The 25,098-nt window shown below is 45.2% G+C and overlaps 1 protein-coding gene across 1 annotated transcript in view; it reads right to left on the bottom strand.

Moving 5' to 3' along the window:
* Positions 1 to 416: 416 nt before the first annotated feature.
* MPP4 (MAGUK p55 scaffold protein 4) overlaps positions 417 to 25,098 on the bottom strand; it is a 40,560-nt gene continuing 15,878 nt past the window's right edge. The window contains exons 9-21 of the mRNA XM_084778679.1: positions 23,935 to 24,006; positions 22,322 to 22,518; positions 21,851 to 21,921; positions 20,289 to 20,306; positions 19,380 to 19,418; positions 17,062 to 17,082; positions 12,154 to 12,195; positions 9,988 to 10,158; positions 8,481 to 8,561; positions 5,050 to 5,143; positions 4,060 to 4,168; positions 2,883 to 3,017; positions 417 to 943 (exon numbers count right to left, since the gene is read on the bottom strand). Of these exons, the coding sequence (XP_084634805.1) occupies positions 725 to 943; positions 2,883 to 3,017; positions 4,060 to 4,168; positions 5,050 to 5,143; positions 8,481 to 8,561; positions 9,988 to 10,158; positions 12,154 to 12,195; positions 17,062 to 17,082; positions 19,380 to 19,418; positions 20,289 to 20,306; positions 21,851 to 21,921; positions 22,322 to 22,518; positions 23,935 to 24,006 (1,269 nt within the window). The 3' untranslated portion in view covers positions 417 to 724. The remainder of the gene's footprint in view (positions 944 to 2,882; positions 3,018 to 4,059; positions 4,169 to 5,049; positions 5,144 to 8,480; positions 8,562 to 9,987; positions 10,159 to 12,153; positions 12,196 to 17,061; positions 17,083 to 19,379; positions 19,419 to 20,288; positions 20,307 to 21,850; positions 21,922 to 22,321; positions 22,519 to 23,934; positions 24,007 to 25,098) is intronic.

Consider the following 25,098-nt stretch of genomic DNA (forward strand, 5'->3'; position numbering starts at 1 on the left):
GTTCACAAAAGTTTTCACAACCACAACCTGTGCGCAAATCCCTGCTCATATAAGTATCAGGAAAACGACTTCGTTTTCACCACGTTTGTTTTGTGTGTGTGTGAATGTGTTCACTGTAAGAAAGAACAAGCTTTTTGAATCATTTTATAGTTAAAAATAGGTAGAACGGAGAGGAGTGTGGGTATAGAGAAGACGAACAGACGTGGGTGCAGGGGGCACCGCTGGAAGTCTCTCCCAACGTCCCCAGTTTGGAGTTTGCTCATAGACAGGCCTCCAGGACCAGCGCATTGCCCTTCGCTGGTTTGGAAGTAACAGCGTCATAGGTTTCCTTGTAAGATGTGTGCGTTAACCATTCTCACTGAGTTGGTCAACTAGACGCTTTTGTAAAAATAAAATATCTTACAAAGTAAAGTGCATTTTCGTCACTAACTATTGTCTGGTTTATTTGAAAGAGACTTTTAAAAGCTAAATCTTACAAACACCATATGAAATCTGTACTTCTTACATGAATATTCTCATGTTCAGAGACTTAACATGATTCATGTTCCTACCATTAGCTCATATGGGGAAACAGAAAAATTGCTAAAGAGCCAAATTAGTAGCTCCATATAATTATACAGTGGTGCCGCAGAATGAACTGCTGCATTTCACGGTTGCTGTTCTAATGGATCGAATATTGCTCTTTTCAATGGCAGCTGCTGCTCTGCATCTTTTGGACACAACACTAAGCCTCCAGTTTTAAATGGGAGACTTTAGACTCGGCGCCGGGGGAAACCCAGGCTTCCGGTACCCACTGTAGTTCTTCCTGAGCATTCTGTATGGCAGACAGCAGCCGGACGCATGCACCCTGCAGGTTGTCATTGACAATCACGTGATCAAAAAACTGCCCATACTGACTCTCCATCTTTTGGGCTAACTCCTCCATCTCTTGTAGGTCTTCATCCTTCAGGAGAGAGATGGAAAAAGTATGAGTGGCACAGGCGATAAGATATCAGGTGTTATACTGACAGTTGTGAGAGGCTGTTTATAAAAACTGTGTTCTCCCTTTCCCCTCCTTTTTCCTTATTTTGGATTTTTGAGTCAGAGTCTTGCTGTGTAACCCAGGCTGACTTTAAACTTGTGGTCTTCCCGACTCATCCAAGGGCTGAGGTTTCAGGTGTGTGCCACCATGCCCAACAAGGACACACACTTAAAAGCCTCAAAGACTTAGAAAATACACTATTGTGCCCATGGTAATTGAAAAGTATGAAAAGAAAAATACGTAGAGATAGGGGATAATATAAGGGTGTTTTAGGCTTGATTTGACAGGACATCCTAAAACGAACAATACGGATCTCAGCATGGCCGCTGTGCTCGAGCGACGCACAGATTTGCTTAACAGTCATATTTTTATTTAGTTTTCAAGGCAAAAATTCTATTTCACAATATAAACGTCAATACGACTGAACTGTATACTTAATATAGTAATTCATTTCTAAAAGTACATCTATTTACGTGTGTATGTGTGTGTGTGCAAAAATCAAAGGACAACTGGTAAGAGTACACCACGTGGGTCTTAGGGCATCAAATGTCATCAGGCATGGTGATAAGTACTTTTTACCAGTGAGTCATTTCACTGGCCCAAGACAGTAGATCTTATTTGTTTACACACACACACACACACACACACACACACACACACACACACACCTGCAATGTCTGGGGGATGACGATTATCTGGGTGCATAAATAAAATTCACTGAGCTTTGCACTAAAGATTTATACACCTTAGTAAGGCATGTGCTGTGGCTTATAATTTCTAAAGTAGGCTTAATGTAAATATGTATTTAAGGGTTGGAGAGATGGCCCAAAGGTTAAGAGCGCTGGCTGTTCTTCCAAAGATCCTGAGTTCAATTCCCAGCAATCACATGGTGGTTCACAACCATCTATAATGAGATCTAGTGCCTTCTTCTGGTGTGCAGGCAGAATAATGAATGAATACATATTAAAATAGAAATATGTATCTAAATACACATATCCACACATAAAAGGAAAAACTCACCAAGAATAAGTTCATCTGGCTTTCTTCTTTTGTATCATTATTAATAAACATTTTCTGTGAAATATCTTATAAATGAGATATACCCAGTACAGCATTTTAAAAATAAGTATTTAAGTAAAAGTAATTTTAAATATACAAACAACAATTTGCTTGGCTTTGCAAATTGTGGCTTATGGGTTTGTTTCTTGTTGTTGTTTTTGCTAAGCTAAGAAAAAATAGAATCACAGTGTTTACTAACCCTTATTTTAATATCTGTAAATGACATCTAATAAAAAAAGGTAAATTGTTGGGGTTTTTGTTGGTGGTGGTTTTTGGAGTCTTTTTTGTTTTATTTTGTTTTGTTTTTCAACATGGTTTCTATGTGTAGCCCTGGCTATCCTGAAACTAACTCACAGAGATCCACCTGCCTCAGCCTCCTGAGTGTTGGGATTAAAGGTGTGCACCACCACTGCCAGGCTAAAAAAAAGATAAACTGTAAAGACATTGCTTATTAAAAACCTCCAGCCAGCAGGTGGCGCACACCTGTAATCCCAGCACTCGGGAGGCAGAGGCAGTTGGATCTCTGTGAGCTCAAGGCCAGCCTGGTCTACAAAGCCAGTCCAGGACAGCCAAGGATACACAGAGAAGACCTATCTTGGGGGAAAAAAAAATCCACAAAGCTTTCAAAGGAATCTGTGGAAATAACAATGATTTTTATTTTTTTAAACCATTTTATTGAAGTGCTCCTGAGGGAGAGGGTCAAATGAAGAAAAAAAGAATGAAAGGTCCCCAGCCCAGGCCGACCTGGCCACTTTCCACCTAGCCATAACTGAAAGTAGTCCCATGATCTGACTTGATTTACCTTGAACTTCATGTCCACAAAGTAGTCAGTAATAAGCTTAGCGTTCTTCCGAGACTGCTTCATGTAGCTCATGTTAGGTGGCTTAATAAATATGACATAGGGCTTCAGGTCATGGGTTCGAGTCAGTTGAATATCCTGCACAGGAAAATTAAGCGCACAATTTAAAAAACAAAAGTGGGCAAGCAAGATGGCTCAGCTAGTAGAAACGCTTGCCAGTCAAGCCTGAGGAGCCCGGCCCGATCCCCAGCGGCCACAGTAGAGGAGAGCTGTCTCTTTCGGCTTCTACACAAGCACTTTCACATATACAGTATACAGTTTTTAAAAATTAAAAACAGAAGTCCTAGCTTCTTATAGTCAATGGGATCACAGTCTCGTGTGCCCCTGTGGTCTCAATTATAACATCTAAACATTTCATTAATAAATACGGTCCTAGAATTCAAAATTAAGTTGGAGTACTGTTCCTTCCTGTTTCTCAATATGACTAGCTACTAAAATGTTGGAATTAGTCTTATATATGACAAAATGCTGTTTACTAAGAGTCAACTCCTCTACATGACCTCATAGGACAAAAACAAAGAAAAACCCAGGAAAGCTCTGTTTTGTCTTTGTTTCCCTTTCCTGTAGCTAGCACCTCACAGCACAACTTCCGTCTTCGTGACCACGGACTCAGACTCGGGGAAGAACAGGTCGCTTTTCCCTTCATTTTCTTTAGCACACCAAGTACACTCATATAAATATACATAATGCATGGAACAGAAAAACTGGGTTTACACAAATACTATTAGCTATACCTTAGCCAGCTCACCCCTGCTCTTTTCCACACGTGGTTCTGGCACACAGCACAGTTGTGCCTACATAGAGCATGTCCTCCACAAGGAGTTACCATGACAAGTTTGCGCTCAGTGTCAAAGCAGGAAAGACGGGAACCGTTCTGTGGCTAGCCACTCAAGCTCTGGTTCTGAGTGTGGAAAGTAAAACCTCCTCCCCAACTAAAGCAAAATGTTGCCAATTTACATTTCAGGGAGATAGGAGATAGGTGAGGTGGTCTTACTCCTAAAAATCTAGCTGAATAAAACGTCTCAGTTACAGCCTGGGGCATGAGCAGGGCATAGATTACATTACATGCACTTATGTGCATCACCTTAGGGTGATGGGAAATAGCCTACCACAGACCCACCTGAGGCTCCAGATCCAGGACACAGACCATGCCCTGATCTAGGACCGCGTGCACAGCATCCACACTGGTGCCATACAGATGGCCTTTGTATTCGCCGTATTCTAGCATCCTGTGAGAGTAAGACACAAGCCAAACATTAGCAGTGCCTTTAGGAATTGGGCATGGTAGATTTTGTTTTGGTTTTGTTTTTTGTCAACTTGACATAAGCTAGAGTCACCTGGGGAAAGGGACTCTCAGCTGAGGGATGACCTCCATCAGATTACCAGCAGGCAATTCTGGGAGGGTGTTTTCAAAGTTAATGACCAGTATAGGAGGGATTAGCCCACTATGGGCGGTGTCGCCTCTGAGCAGGTGGTCCTGAATTGTGTAAGAAGGTAGCGGAACAAGCCAGGAGGAGCAAACCAGTACGCACTCCGTACACAAACACACACACACATACACACACGCACATGTGTGTGCACACACTCACACGCATACACACGCATGTGCACATGCACACACACACGCACATGTGTGTGCGCACACTCACACGCATGTACACATGCACACACACACGCACACACATACACACACCATGACTTCTCCTTTAGCTTCTGCCTCCAAGTTGAGGTCTTGAGTTCCTGCCCAGACTTCCCTCAGTGATTTGCCTGTGACATGGAAGTGTAAGCCAAATAAACTCTTTCCTTCCCAAGCTGCTTTTGGTCATGGTGTTTTTCATAGCAATAGACAGCAAACTAGGCCACAAATGTGAACTCCGAAAGGATGGGATGTGTCGATCCTGCCAGCGCAAAAAGAATGCACGGGTATTCAGGAGAGAAAAGAAGCAGAAAACCAAGGATTTAATTTCTCTGAACCTAATTGCTTGGCTCTAGTTCATTGATGCGTGTTCCTTTCTCAGGTCTTCAGAAATGAGGGGTTGCTGCCGAGAGCTTTGGCTACTGCGTGAAAATGGACTACTGTCAAATAGCAGGACTAAGAACTGAACCTCACCTGTGCCCGTACACCAGGCTTTCGAATGTCTCCCTCGACACGTAGTGGTACTCCCGCCCCTCAACTTCATAGCTCTTTGGGGAACGGGTGGTGTCTACCGAAGGAGAGAAGGAAACATTTCAGAATCTTCTACATGTTTTCATTTGATACCGAATATATCCTTGGATGTAGATTCCCTACTAAACCAAATAAATGAGCGCGTAGATAGACAAATAAGACACTGGGACCAAAGAGGGGAACCCCGAATCGGTGACAAGAAATTGAGAGTCCCTGTGTCAAATCCCACTAATTACAAACCTTTATTGATTGCTCACAGTGTGAGAAAGAGTGTATCGTAAATATCAGACAGAAGAACGTCTGTTGTTACTTAGGTAATACTGATTAAATGTGAAGCCCAAAATGCATGTACGCTTCCTCATAACAGTGCCAACAGTATCTTTTGCTTAGATGTTGCACTTCTGATTGTATCGCTGGACATCCTACACTGCTCGCCAGGCGCGTTACTGCTTTGCTGATCAGTAACCGCACTTTTGGAGAGTCAGCAACTTGCTCACATTGTAAGGCTAACAATTCCTCCTAGATGGCTTTGGATTGCATGAGATGTCTCAGATTTGAAGGAGAGAGAAAGCCCATGTCACTCTGCACTCTGCAAAGCATTAACACCAAAATAAGAGGTTTAGAGATAAAGAAAATGGAAAACTGGCCAAATCTGTGTTCGATTTGATTTCTTTGATTTGGCCCTTTTAATTTAGACCCGTGGTTCTCAACTTTCCTAACACTGTGACCCTTTAGTACAGCTCCTCATGTTGGCTTGACCCCCCCTCCAACCATAGCATTGTTTTTGTTGCTACTTCATAACTGTGATTTTTCTACTGTTTTGAGCTGCAATGCAAGTATCTGTGTTTTCTGATAGTCTTAGGTAACCCCTGTGAAAGTGTCATTCAACAAACTCCCATAAAGGGATCTTGACCACAGGTTGAGAATCATTAGTTTAGATTTAGACTCCTCAATTTTATCTTTCAATGGCATCTGGTACAAAATACACAAATCCCCCCAAATACCTGAAAGTGACTTATTTATTGTCTATTTATTCAGTTAACACATGCTATGAGCCTACTCTATTCCAGGGAGTAGCCTGGGCTCTAGAACTCAGGAGTAACACACCATTCTAAGTCTCTATTCTACATGCGAGATGCTTGCTCTTCCTTAGTCTCTGTTTCTAAAGTCCCCCGTATCAATAAGAAAAAAAAAATCTGTTCTTGCACTTGGCAAAGTTCAAGGATGAACTAGAGCAACGAAAATGACATGCAAGGAGCTTGAAACAGGCCCTCAGTGATCAACCTCCAACGAGATTGGGAAGCAGGTATCACCTTGGGGTCATCTTTGTTTTTTTTATTTATATAAACTCCTCTTTGTGTCCTTAGGGGTCTATCTATATTTATGCAATTTCTCCTGCAGTTTCCTACTGAGAACAAGAAAAAGCAGCAAAATGTAAAGTCCCCTAAGGAGTGATTATGTTAGTGTGCCTGGGGTGATGCCTTCATTGTCCTGGTTGGATTGCTGTTTCCTAAAGTAGGATGCTGTGTGAACTGGTGTCCGTTTTTAAAACTGTTCGAATGACTTAAAAAAAAAAAAAAGACCACACCAACCCAGAATACAAGCCAGTTTTGATGATGGATATCTATGCCCACCAATGTCTACATTTTGTGGGTTTTTACTTTTAACTAGACTGCTAAGCGTGGTGATAACACTCATAGTTTTCCTCTTGACACAGATGTTCATCACTGTGTATGTGCACCGTACGTCAGAAGCACGGGCTATCGGAAGGGGTCACACGCAACAAGGGCGGCCTTCCTTCCCTCAGGCAAGCCCCTTCCACCTTCCTCCCTACGAACATCTAACAATTCCCACGATCCTCTTTCCGTTTCTTCATTTCCTCCATTCCTCCATCAGTGTTTCCCTCTCTAAGACGAGAGGGCAGGAGAGGAGAGCACAGGGCAGGAAGTGTTCTCCTTGCCTGCTCCCAAAGCCGCCAATTACTTCCTTAGATCTGACAGAAATTTAAACACAGACTGTGCATCATTATAAACCCTCCATCTTGCCCAAAAATGAGGGATCTTGAGCCAGATCTTCTCTATTTTACAATAAAGTAAGCATTCTGGTATGGTTTTTTAAATTAAGGAAAATTAAGTCCTAGTAGAAATACACAATACTGTGGCTGGAGAGCAGTTAAGAGCACTGGCCGCTCTTCCAGAGGAGCTGGGTTCAATTCCCAGCCCCCCACATGGCAGCTCACAACTGTCTGTAACTCCAGTTCCAGGGCATCTGACACCCTCACACAGATGTATATGCAAGCAAAATAGAAATGTACAAAAAATAAAAATAAATAAATCATTAAAAAATAAACATTAACATATTAGAATTGCAGCTTTCCAATGTCTTAAAGCTTAAAAACACATACAACTCTCCATGGGTAATTGAGGAACATCTTGAAGACGTTAGAGTACTGGCAAACTGGAAACTTAGTAGAAATAAAGCAACTATGAGTAAAAGGAAGTAAGAATGTATGACTTGGGCTGGAAAGATGACTCAGAGGTTAAGAGCACTGACTGCTCTTCCTAGAGGTCCTGAGTTCAATTCCCAGCAACCACATGGTAGCTCCTCACCATCTATAATGAGATCTGCTGCCCTCTTCTGGAGTATAGGCACAACTGCAAGCAGAACACTACACATAATAAATAAATCTTAAATAAACAAGAATGTATGACTTTAAAAGGCCATAGGCATGTCATACTAATACTTAGAAATTTATTTAAAATTATGTATGGAAATATTAAAGCTTTAGATAAAAAGAAATAACATAAAAGCTAGGCATAATGCCAGGAAGATAATAAATACTAAATGAGTGTTGGCCATTATTACAAAAGCAAAAACAAAACAACAACAACAACAACAACAAAACAAAACATTTCATATCCTGAAAAGTCATGGATATGGCTAATAAGAAAAGGAAGAAAAACAAAATGCAGTGGCACATGTTTGTAATCCCAGCAGTCAGGGAGGCAGAGGCAGGTGGGTCTCTGTGAGTTCGAGGCCAGCCTGGTCGACAAAGGGAGTCCAGGACAGCCAGGGCTACACAGAGAAACCCTATCTAAAAAAAAAAAAAAAAAAAAGAAAGAAAGAAAGAAAGAAAGAAACGAAGATAGCCAGGAAGATGGCATAGTGGGTGTAGACAGTTGCCACCAAGCCTGGTCTTCTGGGTTTGATTCTCAGAAGCAGAGTAGGCAGAGAGAACTGATTCCCACACATTGTCCACTGCCTTCCACTTAAAAAGGAAGGGATATAGAATCATCTTTTAAAAACCTAGCCGAGCACACTACATGGCAGTTAATCATTCAGAGACAATGTTTCTGAAAGAAAAGGTAACATACGTGGCACAGCACTTTGAAAACAGCTGGGGTTAAATCCAATGAGTTGTCTCCTGAGTTCATTGACCCCGACGCCAGAAGGTCCTGAATACAGAAAGACGCAGCAGAAGGAATTAGGTAGGAGTGCACAGGAGTACATGCCGCGACCGCCCGTCCCTCACGCAGGAACTTCAGAGCAAATAATGCGCTTTTAGGGAAATTCGGAAGCGACCCTTCTTATGGGTTGGAACAAACCCAGAAAACTCTTGAGAATTTTGCAGCTGACCCATGAAGTAGACAAGGTGTAAAGCTGCAGGGATCTGTCACCCCCTCCTCACCCCCCCCCCATAATCCCGCTACGGCTGGTGCCCTGAGACTTCCCTGGGCTTGCCTCGGATAATCTGGGACACAGCCCTTCTTTAAACAAAGTCTCAGTTGGAATGCAGCTCTGTCATCCGTGGATGACAGAGCATTTCTAACAGACGACTGAGTAAGCACCCTCATGTCGTCTGGAGGCGGGACTTCCTGCATGGGCAGAGAACCCGCAGTTATGCAGAGCCCACGCTTACAAGGACTCTGTACTCAGAATGGTGCCCTGCTGTTCCGCCTGGAAGTCAAGGGTTTTATCATTTCACTGCACCATCTGCCACAAGCGATGCAGCTGGGCTGCTTGACGGGCCGTTTCGTTCTGCATGGACCTGACCTGCTCACCACTCAACAAGCCACGGTGGCAGCAGGTTATAATTTTCTATTGCTTCAGGGAGCCGCCTTCACAGACCTGGCTCACAAAACCAAATCGCTCAATCTCTTTAGTGCCAACAATATTAAATTCAAGGGCGGGGAAAGATGACTTGATGATTAAGAGCACTGGCTGCTCTTCCAGAGATCCTGAGTTCAGTTCCCAGCACCCACATGGTGGCTCACAGCCATCTATAATGAGATCTGATGCCCTCTTCTCTCATGCAGGAGTGTATACAAATAGAGAACTCACATAAAGAAATAACTTTTAAAAAATACAAAATCCAAAAAAAAAAAAAAAATATATATATATATATATATATATATATATATATATATATATATATATATATATATATAAAATCCAGAAGATTTAGATACTTTAGAAAGTAAATGGTTAACTGTTTCTTAGAAAGATGAAATTTAAGGATGTTTTCCTAATATGAGCTAGTGATGCAGGCTACGGTAGACCGCGCATGCTTCTAGACCACATTCTAAACAGAGAGAAGTAAAAATCGGGTGTAGCCTCATCATATGAGAGCTTGCTAATACACGGGTCCTTTCATGTCATGGCAACCCAGGGTCAACTGCAGGTCAAAGGAGATGAGGAGGCAGAGAAGGCAAAGAATGTTTGTCTTTGAAAGCTGCCTTATAAACATAAACAAACAGGCTTTAAAAAAAATCTGTGCGGAGATCGATAAGGAGTCCTACTTTTGCTGTTACTGCCAACACAGAACATTAAATCTTGAAGGATAACCTCCCAGAGCCGAGCAGAGAGCATGGCAGGCCGTACCCACGAGCACTATGAGACGGTGCTTGTCTGCCGGCTGCCGCTGGTACCTCACCACCTCTTCGTAAGGGGCACCCGCTGCGCCATAGCAGCTGCAGGTGCAACGCATGTTGGCGTGCAGCTGGCTGAAGTGAGACTTCCGGCGGCAGAGGCGCATGCTGCGGCGGAAACCAGCTGAAGTAGAAGGAAACGCACAAAACTTTAGGGCCAGGACAGGACACGTAACCGGTTCAAGAAGCAGATAGTGAGTGGGGGGGGGGGGGGCGGGGGGAGGGTGGTACACACCTTTAATCCCAGCGCCTGGGAGGTCGAGGGTGCTGGGGATACAGTAATCAAATAACCCAGGTACATCCTCTCATGAAATGTACAATTCACGCAGGAGGAAACACAAAAGCTCAACAAGAACAGTAAATGTAAACACCCAGGAGAAGGGTGAGAGGCAGAGAGGGCGACGGTAGTTCATTAGGATGGGCAGTTTGGTGAAAGGACCTGAAAAGCCGGCTAGGAGCTGTTCCCTGAGCGCATAAGGGCGCCAGCTACGGTGCCATCTGCAGAATAGGATAAACGCAAGATACAGCGAATGGGTGTTTAAGGAAGGACCAAGAACTCTGAAGAGCGGCAAGGAAGGTGGTGAAACCCGGCGCTGAGGAAGAAGCCAAAGCCGGATCACACAGGACCTTAATGCCGTGCCGGGTGGTGACCCATGTGTGAAGGGGCCTTTCTATAACTAAGGCTGTGGCCCGGCCAGCTTCTGAGGAATTCCCTGCGTTGCTGCAGTGAGGGTGCAAACTGAAAGCAGGAGAACACAGCCTGGGCGAGAGCAGTTCGGAGCCTCCTGCAGCAGCTCTCAGGCCGCGGTAGGAACACTGGGTAGTCCTACCGCTCCCATTTTTCAGAAGGGTACAGACGGCTTAAGGTGGTCACATGGGATGGTGGCATCTTCTGCAAAGTTAAACGTTTCTGGCTGAATTCTTAGTCTACTTATCCTGACAGAATCAAAAGCAGCTGTTTGCAAGTCCTCTCTGACGGCAGAGCCGGGGGGGGGGGGAAATATATATATATATATATATATACACACATATATATATATATATCCATAAACACACAACACATTTATTCTGTATCTATCTATACTGAAAAGCACGGGCCTCCACCGGCACCTACAATATAATCGCTACTCTATGGATTCACTGTAAACATCCCCTCCCTTTATCTACAGCTCTCTTCCCAATCCCGGCTCTTATTGTCCTTAATGTAGTCACTTAGACCACGCGGCAGACGCGGGGCTAGGGCGCCCCTTGGTGGAGGTTGTTGGGTATTAGGGCCTGTACAAAGCATCTGCCGTTCCCTGTCTCCTCTGGCCCTGACCACTAGGCCACCACTGCCCACAGAATCCCCTGTGGCCCTGCCTGGGGTCCTTATTCACCATCGCTGTGCACTCCCTTAGTCTGCTCAGCCTTACTGAATGGCTTTGCAGTCACTAATTCTGAAAGCAAGGCACAAAGGCAGCCCCTTCCGTTTGAACTCTCCTCCAGTGATCCCGAAGTACACCCAGGCCTGGGGCCAACATTCTAGCTTTTGGACTGCAGCTCTGTGCCTCTCCCCTGCCTTGGGAGAAAGGTGGGGGGGGGGGGGAAGGGGGGGTGTCCTGGGTGAGTTTAATCAGGGAGGTCTGCTCCTCTAGAGAGTTCTGCTCGGGTGACAGCTTATGGAAATGTGGACATAGGAGATGAAGACAGATGGACTATAGAACAGTCTCAGATGTATGTGTGACAAATAATTAAAAGATACCCAAGTGAGCCAGGCCTGGTGGTGCTCGCCTTTAATTCCAGCACTCAGGGAGACAGTGGCAGGCGGATCACTGTGAATATGAGGCCAGCCCGGTCTACAAAGTGAGACCAGGACAGCAAAGGCTATACAGGAAAGAAAAAAAAAACCTGTCTCGAAAAAACAAAAGAAGAAGAAGAAGAAGAAGAAGAAGAAGAAGAAGAAGAAATCCAAGTGAAATTAGATGGATAAGATTATCAATGAGGAAAAACAGACAGAGGGAAGCGAGAACAAGATACAAGTTAGAGCGATCCATCAGCAAAGGCAGCTTGGGCAAGACATTGATAGTAGGAACAGCACTTAACAGCAGCAAACGCACAACTCTCAGCAATTGCCACCTACCGATAAACAACTTCTGCCCGTTGCCAACGAAGTCCTCTTTAGCTGGAACATAGAGAATGGGAGAATATGTGAGGACGAAGGCAGGAATACAACAAGCAAATGCTTGGCATCACGTTCCAGTGTCAGGCGATGCTCTCCGTAAGGCCGACTTTACCCTTGGCTGCTTGCCAGGCCTGTTCTCTGCACTTTCCATCCCACTGCTCTTACGCAGTCCCTTTACACACACACACACACAGACAGCACTTGCTCTAAGGTGGCCAAGAACCCCTGAGACAAAGGAGGGGACAATGCCCAACCCTCATAGGCCCTCGGGCTAGTTAAGGCTCCTGTTTCTGCTTCTACTTGGAACTCAGAAATACAATTACAAACTCTGGGAATTTTTATAAACTATCAGCTTCAAATTATTTTTATTTAAACCCCTTGCAATTTAAACAGATCTGTTCTGATTATTGATACAGTGAATAACAAACACTTGTTTGTAGTATGAACTCACATGTACAACTTGCTTTCTGTGACCTTATTTTGAAGAATTGTTTTGTTTGTTATGACAAGGTCTCATGCAGTCTAGGCCGGCATCAAATTTGCTAGGTAGCTGAGGGTGACTCTCCTGCCGCCACCTCCCAAGTGCTGAGATTATAACATAAGCCACTGAACCTGGCTTTAAGAACACATTTGAAAATACAAAGAAAATTCCAGGCATTGGAGAAATGCTCTGTGGGTAAGAGAGCTTGCTGCTCTTCCACAGGACGTGAGTTTGGTTCCCAGCACCTGTGTAACTCTAGCTCCAAGGGATTTGATGCTTTCCTCTGGCCTCCAAAGCTCCCAATATATACGTGGCACACACTCACACAGGAATATCACACAAATAAAAGTTAAAATAAATCTGCAAAAACTAAGGTACCAGTATCAACTCCGTTTTCTAGTACTTAATTACATTTTTCTGCTATGTAAATATATTCACAAGGAAATATTCACTAGCATGTAGATTCATAAAGTTTAATTGCCTTCATCACTCATTTAAAAATGTTTTCTATGAAACAGACCAGTTCCTGTGTAAAGAGTCATCTCTTGTAGAACGTTCTGCTGCCACTTTGTGACCGTGAAGGACCTTGAGCATAGCACTAAGTGATATACACAGGAGATAAACATGAACGCTTACCTTCTGCAAGTTCCTCTGGACATTTGAGCAAGTACAAAAAGAGACATGAAAAAAATTGCTTTTGGCAAAGATCCAATTAACCATTAAAGAAATGCCAAAGGCATAGCAGGGAGGCCATGCCACCATCGGCAAAGCTTGTAACTCGGCAATGGCAGATGAAAACCACACAGCTGGGACTCAGAAACATATTTGATCTGACTCTACTGTTGGGGGACAGTAATTTGTCCTGCAAGTTGTGTGACAAGACCATCCTTGGGGTGGTCTTTTCCGTGAAGACTACTGGTTGGCACGAAACTGTGCTTGAAGGAAAATGAAGGAAGACTTTTTATATAATTCAGAATAATGGCTGGGCCTTCTCTCTCTTCTCCCAGAGCCATGCTGCCACATTCCTGGGAAGGATGCTATGCAGGTGGGCACACTCTACAGCAGTCGTACATCCTCATTGCTTGCCACTGGCTGGCCTAACATGCACACTTTCTTCTCCAGATGGTCCTGGGAACACTGGAGGTGGTGGGGTGGGGGTTGGCGGTTGTTTGGGGATTTTTTTCCTTTTTGTTATCTAGACATACTCAAGAGGCTGGATTCTCAGCTGCTGTTGTCACATGTCTTTTCCTAGTTAAATAGATTGTATCAGTGGCCCCTGGAGAAACTCAAGAAGGTCATTATTATACTTCACTCCGAGGCAGAGACGGAAACTGGAGAGCCGTTTAACCATTCAGTAAGTTGTCCAAGTAACAGGAGTAAGCATCCTGAACAACTGCCAAGGCTTATCTACTCAGAAAACATGCCAGCTGGGTACTAACGACTCCTTAATTGAGCTCTTAAGAGAGCCGCATTAAAAACATTCTTGAGAGCTTTGGGTTGGCTGCGTGCTTTCCTCAATAGGGCTGGCTTAGAGAGCCAACAGCTGGCTACCGCCATGAGCCATTTCATAACCACACCACCAGCTAATGCTCATCCAGTGCTTACTGTATGCCCGGCTCTGTTCTGAACACCTTATGTATGGTGGGTGTTACTCATTTTAGAGATGCGGGACCGGAAGACGTGAAGGGCCACAGAGCCAACAATCATACTTGGACCATGGGGCTCGTTTTTAGTGCACCCACTGCACAACACTCACTGCCTCTCCTTTCACAGACCCTCCATGAGTATCTCTGGTTCTCAGGTATCAGTGTGGAGTACAGAGCATTTTCCGGAGAAATGATGAGATGATCAGAACAAAGCAGTGGTAGCACATGCCTTTAATCCCAGCACTAGGGAGGCGGAGGTAGGCAGATATCTGCAAGTTCGAGGCTAGCCTGGTCTACAAAGCGAGTCCAGGACAGTCAAGGCTATACAGAGAAACCCTGTCTTGAAAAAACAAAACAAAAAACAACAATAAGAAAGATGGGTATAATCTAAAAATACTAACAAGAAGCCAACCACAAATGCTGAGCCAAGTACAGACAATGAAATCCATAATGGGCTAACCATCTCATAGGAAGCAGGCATTAAGGCGAAAAAAAGTATAAATATGTTGAGTGGTCTCAACGTCATCAGTCTTCATGTTGTCTTTTAATGACGAATACTTATAGTGACCTCGCTATTTTAAATTGATTTACTTATTTATGTATATGATTGCTTGCCTGCATGTATGCATGTGCACCATGTGCAATTCTGGTGAATGTGAAAGCCAGAAGATGACATCAGACCCCCTGGAACTCATGGGTCATCACGTGGGTGATGGGAATTGAACCCAGATCCTCTACAAGAGCAGCAACCATCTCTCTCGCCCTAGATCTCTCAGATCTCTCTATTCAATGAAATGAATTCATGGGATAAATAACATATCATGCATTTCATTTTAAAAGATTGATATTTTTTTTAAATGTACACATATCAAAATATAAATTCTTAGGCATGACTTTTCTAGAAGATAGAAGAAATTACTAGACATTACTTCCCATGATGAGGAACTGGGTTTAAAAGAACTGAGAGGGCCAGGAGGGTTTCCTTATAGAAGTACAGAGACCCGGAAGAGCAAAGGGGCAGGTGGACTTTAACACTCGAGTGCTTGGCTGAGCGATAGCAGCTTGTGCATACATGATAAAGAAGGGAACTGCCAGCCAGGTGTGGTGGCACACACCTTTAATCCCAGCACTTGGGAGGCAGAGGCAGGTGGATCACTGTGAGTTCGAGGCCAGCCTGGTCTACAAAGTGAGTCCAGGACAGTCAAGGGTACACAGAGAAACCCTGTCTTGGAAAAGAAGGAGGAGGAGGAGGAGGAGGAGGAGGAGGAGGAGGAGGAGAAGAAGAAGAAGAAGAAGAAGAAGAAGAAGAAGAGAACTGCCTCGTTCACAGTAGAGACAATATTCCAGAGCACTGAGACTCTAAACTTCAGACTACAAAATGGAGAAACTGAAGAGAACTGGGAATCTAGTAGCATGCCTGACAAGTTCCTATTTGAACAAGCAAACCAGAGATGGTATAGAATCTGCTCTGCTACTAATGAAGTCTATGATATTTTGAAGAGTAGACACTGGAAAAGTGCCATTATGATAACAAGTAATATATTAACAAAAAAGAAAGCTTCTTCAGCATAAACGCTGGGCTTTCTATCTTACATACGATCCACGTGGAATAGAGTGTGGAAACAAGGACTTCAGAAACCACAGGACAATGTCTTTATTCTATGTGTCTTCCAACAGAATAACTGCTCTGTCTGTCTGTCTGTCTGTCTGTCTGTCTGTCTCTCTCTCCTCTCTCTCTCTCTCTCTCTCTCTCTCTCTCTCTCTCTCTCTCTGTGTGTGTGTGTGTGTGTGTGTGTGTGTGTGTGTGTGTGTGTCCACAGCCATGTGTGAATGTCTGAGGACAGCCTTAGGTGCAGGTCCTCACCTGCCACCCTGTTTGAAGCCAAGTCTCCTTGCTGTTCTCCACTGTCCGTCCAGGCTACCTGGCCAGCAAGCTTCTTTGGTGCTCTGCCTCTGCCTCAGCCCTCAGCATAGGCGCCCTTGATTGCAGACGCACACCACTGTGCACACCTGGCTTTACATGGCCTCTAACTTAGATCCTCACACTTATAGGGCAAGTACTTTATCCATGGAGCCTTCTCCATATATGGCTTATAAAAGTTTACATCACTATCATATATTGAAGAGCTACCTACTTGTATCTTCAATTATTCTTGCCCAGTAGGAAGATATGTGAGTTTAGAGCTGTGCTTCTTCTTCTTCTTTTTCTTTTTTGGTTTTTTGAGAAAGGGTTTCTCTGTGTACCCTTGGCTGTCCTGGACTAACTTTGTAGACTAGGCTGGCCTCAAACTCACAGCAATCCACCTCCCTCTGCCTCCCGAGTGCTGGGATTAAAGGCGTGCACCACCACGCCCAGCTTACTACTACTCTTAGTATATGAAGCGATCCAAAACTGACCCACAGAAATCCAAATACCCCTCTCCCGCACCACCCAGCACATCCCGTGTCCTAAGAGAAGTGACTAGTTAAATGAAAGTTATAGCAGCTCCTAAGTAAATATAGTATTGGTCCATATCTGAAGTCTAAAACATATTTGGAGATATGCATAGTTAGTAAAAAGCTACTGTAGTAAAGCAGTTGAGACTAACTGTCATCTCACATGTTTTTGATTTTTATTATCTTACTATCTAATTTAAACAATGACTTTGTTATACCTCTAAATAAGTTTATATTATACTAAAACATGGAGTATACATTTAAAAGTTATTACTAAGTAAGCATTAAAAAAAAAAAACTTACCAGATTCAAAAGTTTCTTCATCTGTGGTTTTCAGTGGAGGTGAAAAGCAAAATTATCATTACATGACTGTCTACAGCAAGCCTACTTTTCCGCAGTGCAAGCCTGGTCCATGCATCTGTCCGTACACTACCTTTAAAATGTTTGTATTAGCTCAAGATCAAGCCAGTGTTAGCTCCAGGGCATACATCTGTCCCGTGAGATGAGACCATTCACTAGCTGGGCTGTGACTGCCAACAGGACCACCAAATCAATACAGTAAATAATGGGAGAGAAGAGAAAGGACCATCACAGGAATCTCCTCCAGACCGTCAGGTGTGGCGCAGGGGGCTGCTCCAGGCCTCCTCAGTGTGGAGGGGTGTGTGCTCCCTGAGGAGTCAGGGTGTCCCCCGTCCTCCCCCCCCACCCCCCCACCCCCCCACCCCCCACCAGAGGGTGGGGCAAGGAGAATTCATTTACAAATGGCCGACTTGAGTAGGCTGTTCAAGTGACTGAGAGAACTGACATAAACCAGCTCCCTCAGTAGTTAAAACAACTTCTGTCATTCTCCTAAAGTTAACACCTCATAAGCATTTACTTAGTGCTCTATGTGAGGGAGGAGGGAGAGGGAGAGAGAGAGGAGAATGTTCGAGCACGCACATGCCGTGGCACGTGTGGCAGTCAGAGGACGTGCAGCAGCAACTCTTCCTGCTGAGCCACCTCGTCTTACCCTCTTATTATCTTTTTAAAAGGGGAATTAAAGAGGAAGAAACTATCACGAGTGTGATAGCACGACCATAACACACAGCTGTGTGACCCACTAGGTACCCTCAGATCAGGCAAGGCTGACGCTAAGGATGCCCACACAACTGGAGTACACATTGTAGAGTTATTCACTGTAACAGTGCATATAATGGAAACTCAGGAAGCTGTCAAAAAAAAAAAAAACACAGAGAGGTTGTTTACGTAGGGCAGAATCATCTTCAAGATATACAGAGATAAGAGGCCGGGCACAAAGAGCTGTACACAGCACACAGTCAAAGGATGTGTGCATTTGTGTTTGGGGGCGGGGAAAAGCGGAGGGGAAGGCAGGAAGAAGAATGCACACTATTGTTTACATCTTCAAAAAGTACATCTGGAGGGTTAGAACAGAAACCAGAAACTGAGGCCCACGCGACAGCTCAGCAAGTAAAACTCGCTTGCACAAGCGTGGCAACCTGAGTTCGAACCCTGGGACCCTGTTAAAGGTAGAAGGAGAGAACTCCAGGAGTTGCCCTCTGACCTCCACACACGCACCACGGCATGTGTGGCCCCCTACGTATAATGTTTGTGTATGCACGAGGGTATACACGTGCGAGTAGTCACACACACACTCACAAATACTACATCATCACCATCATTTTTGTAAGAAGTAAATTGAACAGGCAAACACACAGAGAGGAAATGAATATGCTTTTGTGGGGTTTGAGCTATGGCAATGTATTTGTTAATTTTAACTTAAACTGTAGGATAATGAATAACACTGAAAGTCTAAAAAGAAAGATTGCAAAACCCAGCTTTAAAAAAGAAAAAAAAAGTGCCCACATTATTCTGTAGCTGGTCTGAGAAATATAGAAGTGAGTCTTTCAAGCACAGCTCTTTCCTTTCCGAACACTACAACAGCCCATAACGTCACAACAAAGTCACCCACCAGAGTTGCACACGGTGGCCCATACAGGAGGCAGAGTCATAAGGACTGCTGAGCACTGGGAGCCAGCCTAGGCTATGTGCTGAGTACCAGGCCAGCCTGGGGATCTAGAGGAGAGCCTGTCTCAAAAGAAAACAAACAAACCCACCTATCAGACCAGTTCCCCACAAAACCTAGCGGTCCGTGAGCCAGTCCTAGTATCTCTTCTGCATTCGAGATAAATCTTTTTGGAATTTACAAAAACCTTTAAGTGGAGAAATATAAGATAATCTTATTTATTTCTCCAAGCTTTAGAACCTATTACTATCTGCCTGGACTGGAATCATTAAATGTAATAGCAAAAATGTATTTTGCATTTTAAATATTTGGTATCATAACCTTTTCATCTATACTACAAAAAGCACAAGTGTTTCCTGTCATCTCACGACCTGAAACACTGGTTCTCTCCGTGTCCTGAGCTAATTGCCAAGAGGGAACCCTAGACACACCCCTCAGCTTTGCTTCTCCCTCCACTGTGGAACCACAATAAAGGCACACGGGTTGGGCTCGTTTTATGGAAGTCTTCCAGAGGAAGAGCCTGTGGCCCCTTGACACCTCTGCTTCCAGTCATCTGTGTTGCTTCTGGTGCTAACCAATCAGGAGGAGGGACTGTTACCTGCTTCCACACACTTCTCGTCAATCTTCATGTTATCCTCTACAAAAGAGCATAGGCGGAGGCTTAGCACTTAGCAAAATCCTTTTGGGAACATGTCACTAAAACTCAGACCTCCTTTCAGTATTACTCTCAGAATTACTGCTCACTTGGAGAGAGAAGATAAATTCTGTTGTATCAGAGAAAAATGCAGGTTGTGAACAATGGACCCTATGAGGCGCCGGCTAGTGCTCACGGTGCCAGATAAAGTGTGCAGCCTGCTGGAAAGGCATCAACAGCGCTGCCCCACTGGGGACCCAGGCAACTACAGTCCTCACCAGCCTGGCAAGGCGGCCCCACTGCTGAGCCAGCAGCACAGTTGTTTTGGGGTTAAGCAATGCCTTTCTGATTGGATTTGAAGCCCGATCCATGGATAGAAGTACGAAACGAATATTGACAACCTAGACCAAACCTACGGCTTGGATGCCATAGGTCCTCAGGCATGACTTACTACTGATATGTGGCCAAACTGCCTCCTAAATATTTATGTTTATACACTAAGACTAATGCACATAATGCAATTTCAGGCAATAATTCTTTTTTTTGGACCTCAAATTTTCATATATAAGATAATAATAATAATGCTATTTTACAATGCCATAAGATTTATATAAAACAGTTAAAACAAAGCCCGCTGACTTGCCTCCCACTGAGCTCTTAGCCTGTGCTCTGTTGGAGCTCCGTATAGACATCACACCCCCCTCTTTGATCTCTTAGAAGAAGGTAAACACCCTTCCTATGCTAACGTGTGACCACATACATAGGAACAGCTTCATATCACTGAGCAGAGCCAAGTGAATTTTGAAGCTTAGAGGAAATTCCTAGGAGTATTTGGAAGTAAGGGTGTTTTTTTTCCTGAATCCTGTTTCTTACCTTCTTCCATAGAAAATGCTGGAGATGGGGAGAAAAGGAAATAGTGGTTCATATTCTTGCGGGTTTTTTTTTTTTTCAGGTTAATTTACAATCAAGAGAGCAAAGCACCAACATTGCAAATTAGTATCCTGGGGATTCATGGAGACACCTAACAACCGCCTATATTGAGTCTCCTCTGTACCCTTCCTGTCTCCCTATGTCCCCTCTCTCCCCTGCTTTAGCCCCTACAGGGCTGTCAGAGGGCCATTTTTGAAGGTACCATTCAGTAGGCTCCAGCTGCCTTCTGCTGTGTGTCATCATTCCTTGACTACTGTCTTCCACTGTCAGCAGCTTTATTAAGACCTTAAGCACTTTACAAGCACTTTGGGCCAAGGGGCCAAGGACTCCTCTTTTAAGCACCCCCTACCACCATATGAAGAACACTGCACAATGATCACATTGGATTCCTTAAGAAACAACTCAGTCTCACACTTAGTCAAGGTGGCCAAGGATGGGCTAGCGTATAGCCCAGTGGGAGACGGTTTACTCAGCATGTATCAAGTCCTAGGTTCGATCCCCGGTACAAAAAACAAAAGAAATGAGGGATGGAGAGATGGCTTGGTAGTTAACGGCACTGGCCGCTTTTCCAGAGGACCTGAGTTTGGTTCCCAGCACCCACAAGGAAGCTAACAACTATTTGTAACTCCAGTCCTAGGGGGTCCTGATACCCCCCTGCTGGCCTCCTGGGGTACTGCATGCATGTGATACACAGACATTCCTTCATGCAGGCAAAACACACACCCGCCCCCTGCACCCCGCCCCCCACACAACGTAACAATAAGAAAATAAATCCTAACATTACAAAACAAAAGACACAAAGGGAGATTGTGCAACTGCACAGCCGCAAGCATCTGTCTAGGTATGGCACGCACAGATCGGCAGGGGTCTTAGAGGACTTGACGTTGGTGGTGGTAGTGGCAGTGGCGTGTGTGTGACTTAAGCAGACCTCAACCAAAGGATGTGTTTGCCTTCTGCACTGGTTGGTTTCTGTAATCTAGACATAAACCTAAATATATCTGGGAAGCAGGAGTCTTAATTGAGAAAAATGCCTCCATCAGACAGACGGGCAAGTCTGTTGAGGTATAGTCTTGATTGCTGTGGGAGGGTCTAGCTCAGTGTGCGTGGTACCATCCCTGGGCTGGATTTGTGGTCCCAGCTTGTATAAGAAAGCACACTGAAGAGGCCATAAGAAAACTAACCGGTACAGTGTTCCTCCTCTGTGTCAGTACCAGCTTCCACTTTCCTATCTGACTTCCCAATGATAGACCGTGGTGTGGAAGTGTGAGCAAAATAAACCCTCTCCTCGCCACATGGCTTTTGGCCATGGGTGTGCTCGCTAAGGCTCCTTTTCATCAACTGAAAACTAAAGGGATGACTGCCTATGGTAGGAGTTCTGATGGCTGCTGGTGGGAGAGGACATTTAAGCCCGTCTCTCAGGCAGGAAGCTAGCCTGAGGGGCGGGGAGCAGCCTTCTTGGATGCGCATGCCGAGTCTGAGGTCTCTGTGCACGTTCACATACGCACATTCGTGCCGGGTGGATTTGAGGCAGGTGTGAGGCTGGTATGGCTGAGACCACCAGAATTCCCGCTGCTTCCTAGGCAGAAAAGAAAGCAAAGATGGGCTGACTTTTCTAGTCAGGGCTGCGGCACTGATGGTGTGTTTTGGGAACCAGGGTGCACATGTTCTTCCATCTGCTTGTGTTTTTATCACACGTTCAGAAACTTGGTGTCCCAAGCACTGCTTGGTGGCCTAATTTTGATGCCAAGAGTGACACTCCACCCCTCACCCCACTCCACCCCCCACCCCTACCTCCCACCTCCACACCTCCCTACCCCACACCCCAATACCCCCTACCTCCCCACCCCCACCCCTCTACCCCACACCTCCACACCTTCCCACCCCCCACCCCTCATCCCTCACCTCCCTACCTCCTCACCCTCCCCCCTCCCCACCTCCCACCTTCCTATCTCCCACCTCCCCACCCCACCTCTTACCTCTTCAGAAGGTGGTTAGAAGGGATCAGCCCAGCACAGATAGCAAGGTCTGAAATTTTCCGGGCCTGCCACCAGAGGGCGTCATTCTGGTCCACAATCTGTAGAATGTCCCCTTTCAAGAAAGGCAGTCCAGCATCCATGCAGGGGATGTCGGGATCCTCCTGGGGCCAGTAATCAATCATGGCGCGAACATAAATCTGACAGCAGGTATATAAGGGTACCGTCAGAGGGATGCTTGTCCGTAGCCATCACAACTCAAAACCGCCGCCCCCTTCTCCTCCGACTGCTGCTCTCATCTTCCTTGTCTACCCTCACCAAGAAGGAGAGTTGTTCTTTTAATCTAAATGCTGGGGGGAGGGGGGCCCAGAGGGCGGGTTGCTGCTGGCGTCTTGGCCGCAGGGTACGGAGAAATCAGCCTGGAACTAGGCTGGCAGCTTCCTCCTCCTGGTTAGCGCTAGAAGGTGCGATGCAGGCTGCTGGGGAAGAAATCGCCTTATTTATCTGCCAACCAGCCAGGCAAAATGAGCTCTTTGCTGCAACAGTGGCAAGTCTATTCGGGCCATAACCAACGCTTTCCAGTGGGATATGACGTTTACTCCATAGGAGGGAATTCACATTTGGTACTGTGAACACCGTCAAAAGCCTGTGGCCGAGGAGGTTATAGGCCCGGGTGGGAAACTACTGATAATGTTTTACCAAATGGGCATGATCTGCCCGTCCAACTGCTTTCCCAATAACTGCTTATTATACCCATAGATTAGTGATGCTTTCAGCTCTGGTCAGACGGCTTCTTTTTGCAGTGGCCTGCAGTTACTGCAAAGCCTCTAAAGTGGTCAAAGTATTGAGAATGGATAATTATTCAGTGAATAGTCATAAATGGGATAGCTATATTATCTACTCCAAAGCTCAGAGAACATTGTAGAAGACGGGACAGAAACAGTGTAGGAGCCAGACGAAGTGGGAAGAGCAGTGTAGACACTGACTTACAGGCCTGATGTAGCTGTTGCAGTCTTGAACTCACAGCCACTATGATCACCTACATATTGGGCAGGTCAACACTCTGTCATAGGGCTTGTGGAGCCCCACTACTATCCCCTCAGCATTTAAAAACATCAGTGGTGGATGGAAAGATTGAGATATTTGCTTCCGTGTTCCTGTTTAGAACTCTGATGAATCTCATTCACACAGACACACATACATACACACACATGCATGCACACACACGCACACACACACACCATGCATGCATAGACATAGATAAGATATGGAGGTAGAAATGGGGTTAGTTGGAAAGATAACAAGATGAATGGGTATGGGATTGAAGATGATCAAAACACATTATATATGCGTATGAAATATCACAATAAAACCTATTATTATGTATAGTTAATACATGCTACTAAAATATCTTAACATGTGTTGCAAAACCGTCTTTTACTTCTGAAATATTCTTGTTCACATTTCCACCATTTTTGACGCCACTTCTTAATCCCATGGTGTCCCGCCCCCTTTGTTCTGTTCCTTTACCCCGAACACTGAACCCTTGTCCAAAACAATCCAGTGGAGAGGACTGCTGTCTGACGTATCTAGCCACTGTCCCTCCATGTTCTTACCAGCGTCTGGCTGCTCGCAGGTGGGGCAGACACCGGGATCACCTTGAACATGATCGTCCCACAAGACATAGCCTGGAGGACAGCAAAGAGTAGCCAAGCATGAGCTCCAAGATGCAGCAGATCTATTAACATCTGAACATGTTCAGGTCTAATGACAACATTTGCCACAGCAACTGCCATGGGGTGGGGGTGGGGTAGTGGGGTGTCAACAGATAATTGTCACTACCCAAAAATGGAAACTGGGAAGCAATTTATCTCTGACTCAGTCCACAGTAACGGGGTCACTTGCTGCAAAAGCCTACATTGAGGTGGCCTCTCCCCAGGACCCTCAGTGTACTCCTGATGGACACCTCACCAGCAAGATCTTTCTCCCACACACCCTGGGGAAAAGACAACATCTTTGACTGCCTTTCTCACCATCACCCGGTGAGCCTTTCCTGAACACTCGTTTCTAAGCCTGATGGAAAGAACAAAGTGCTCCCCCAAGTCTTCTGGTAGACCCCAGAACTTTCCAAACTAGAAATGGAAATGAGGGACCCTTCACATGAGTGGGGAAAAGAGACCCTCGGGGCTTAATGCTGAGCTCTGAGCCCATGAGCATCATCCTGACCACTCCAAAACCGAGGCCAGGAGGCTGAGCTAGAGACCTGCGTGGTTGCTATCCACGATAGACATACTCCAAATTCCCTTTGCAGACCCTCCCATGGCACATGGAATCTTGGGGCAGTAGGAGTCCTGGCTGTATTTATTACTTCTCACCTGGGTCTCCCAGCCATCACTGTGAAAACTACCTGGCGTGTCCGTGGGGGAGATGGGCATTGCTGTGCCTCAGTGGGGAGCAAGCGCTGAGTGGCTGGTGCTAGGGAGAGCCTGACAGATGAGAATGGGAGCTGGGGATAAAAGGCTGGTACGCAGGCATCCAGGCTGGACAGATGCTGGAGCCAGCTTGAACCAAGTTGATTTCTAAAATTCTGAGCGCCGGCCACCATGGAACAAGAGCAGAGGCAAAGCAAGGATTCTTCCTGCCCACTTGTTGCCTTCCGGTGACCTTCTCTACGCACCTGAAGCTGCTCTGAGAAAGTGGTTGAGCAGACCTAAGTCTGTAGAACCATATTAGGGAGTGAGGGGAGGTTTTCTCAGGCTCAAACTGTCTCCAAAACCTCA

This window comes from Acomys minous (assembly GCF_964271855.1).
Source record: "Acomys minous genome assembly, chromosome: 4".
Lineage (NCBI taxonomy): Eukaryota > Metazoa > Chordata > Mammalia > Rodentia > Muridae > Acomys > Acomys minous.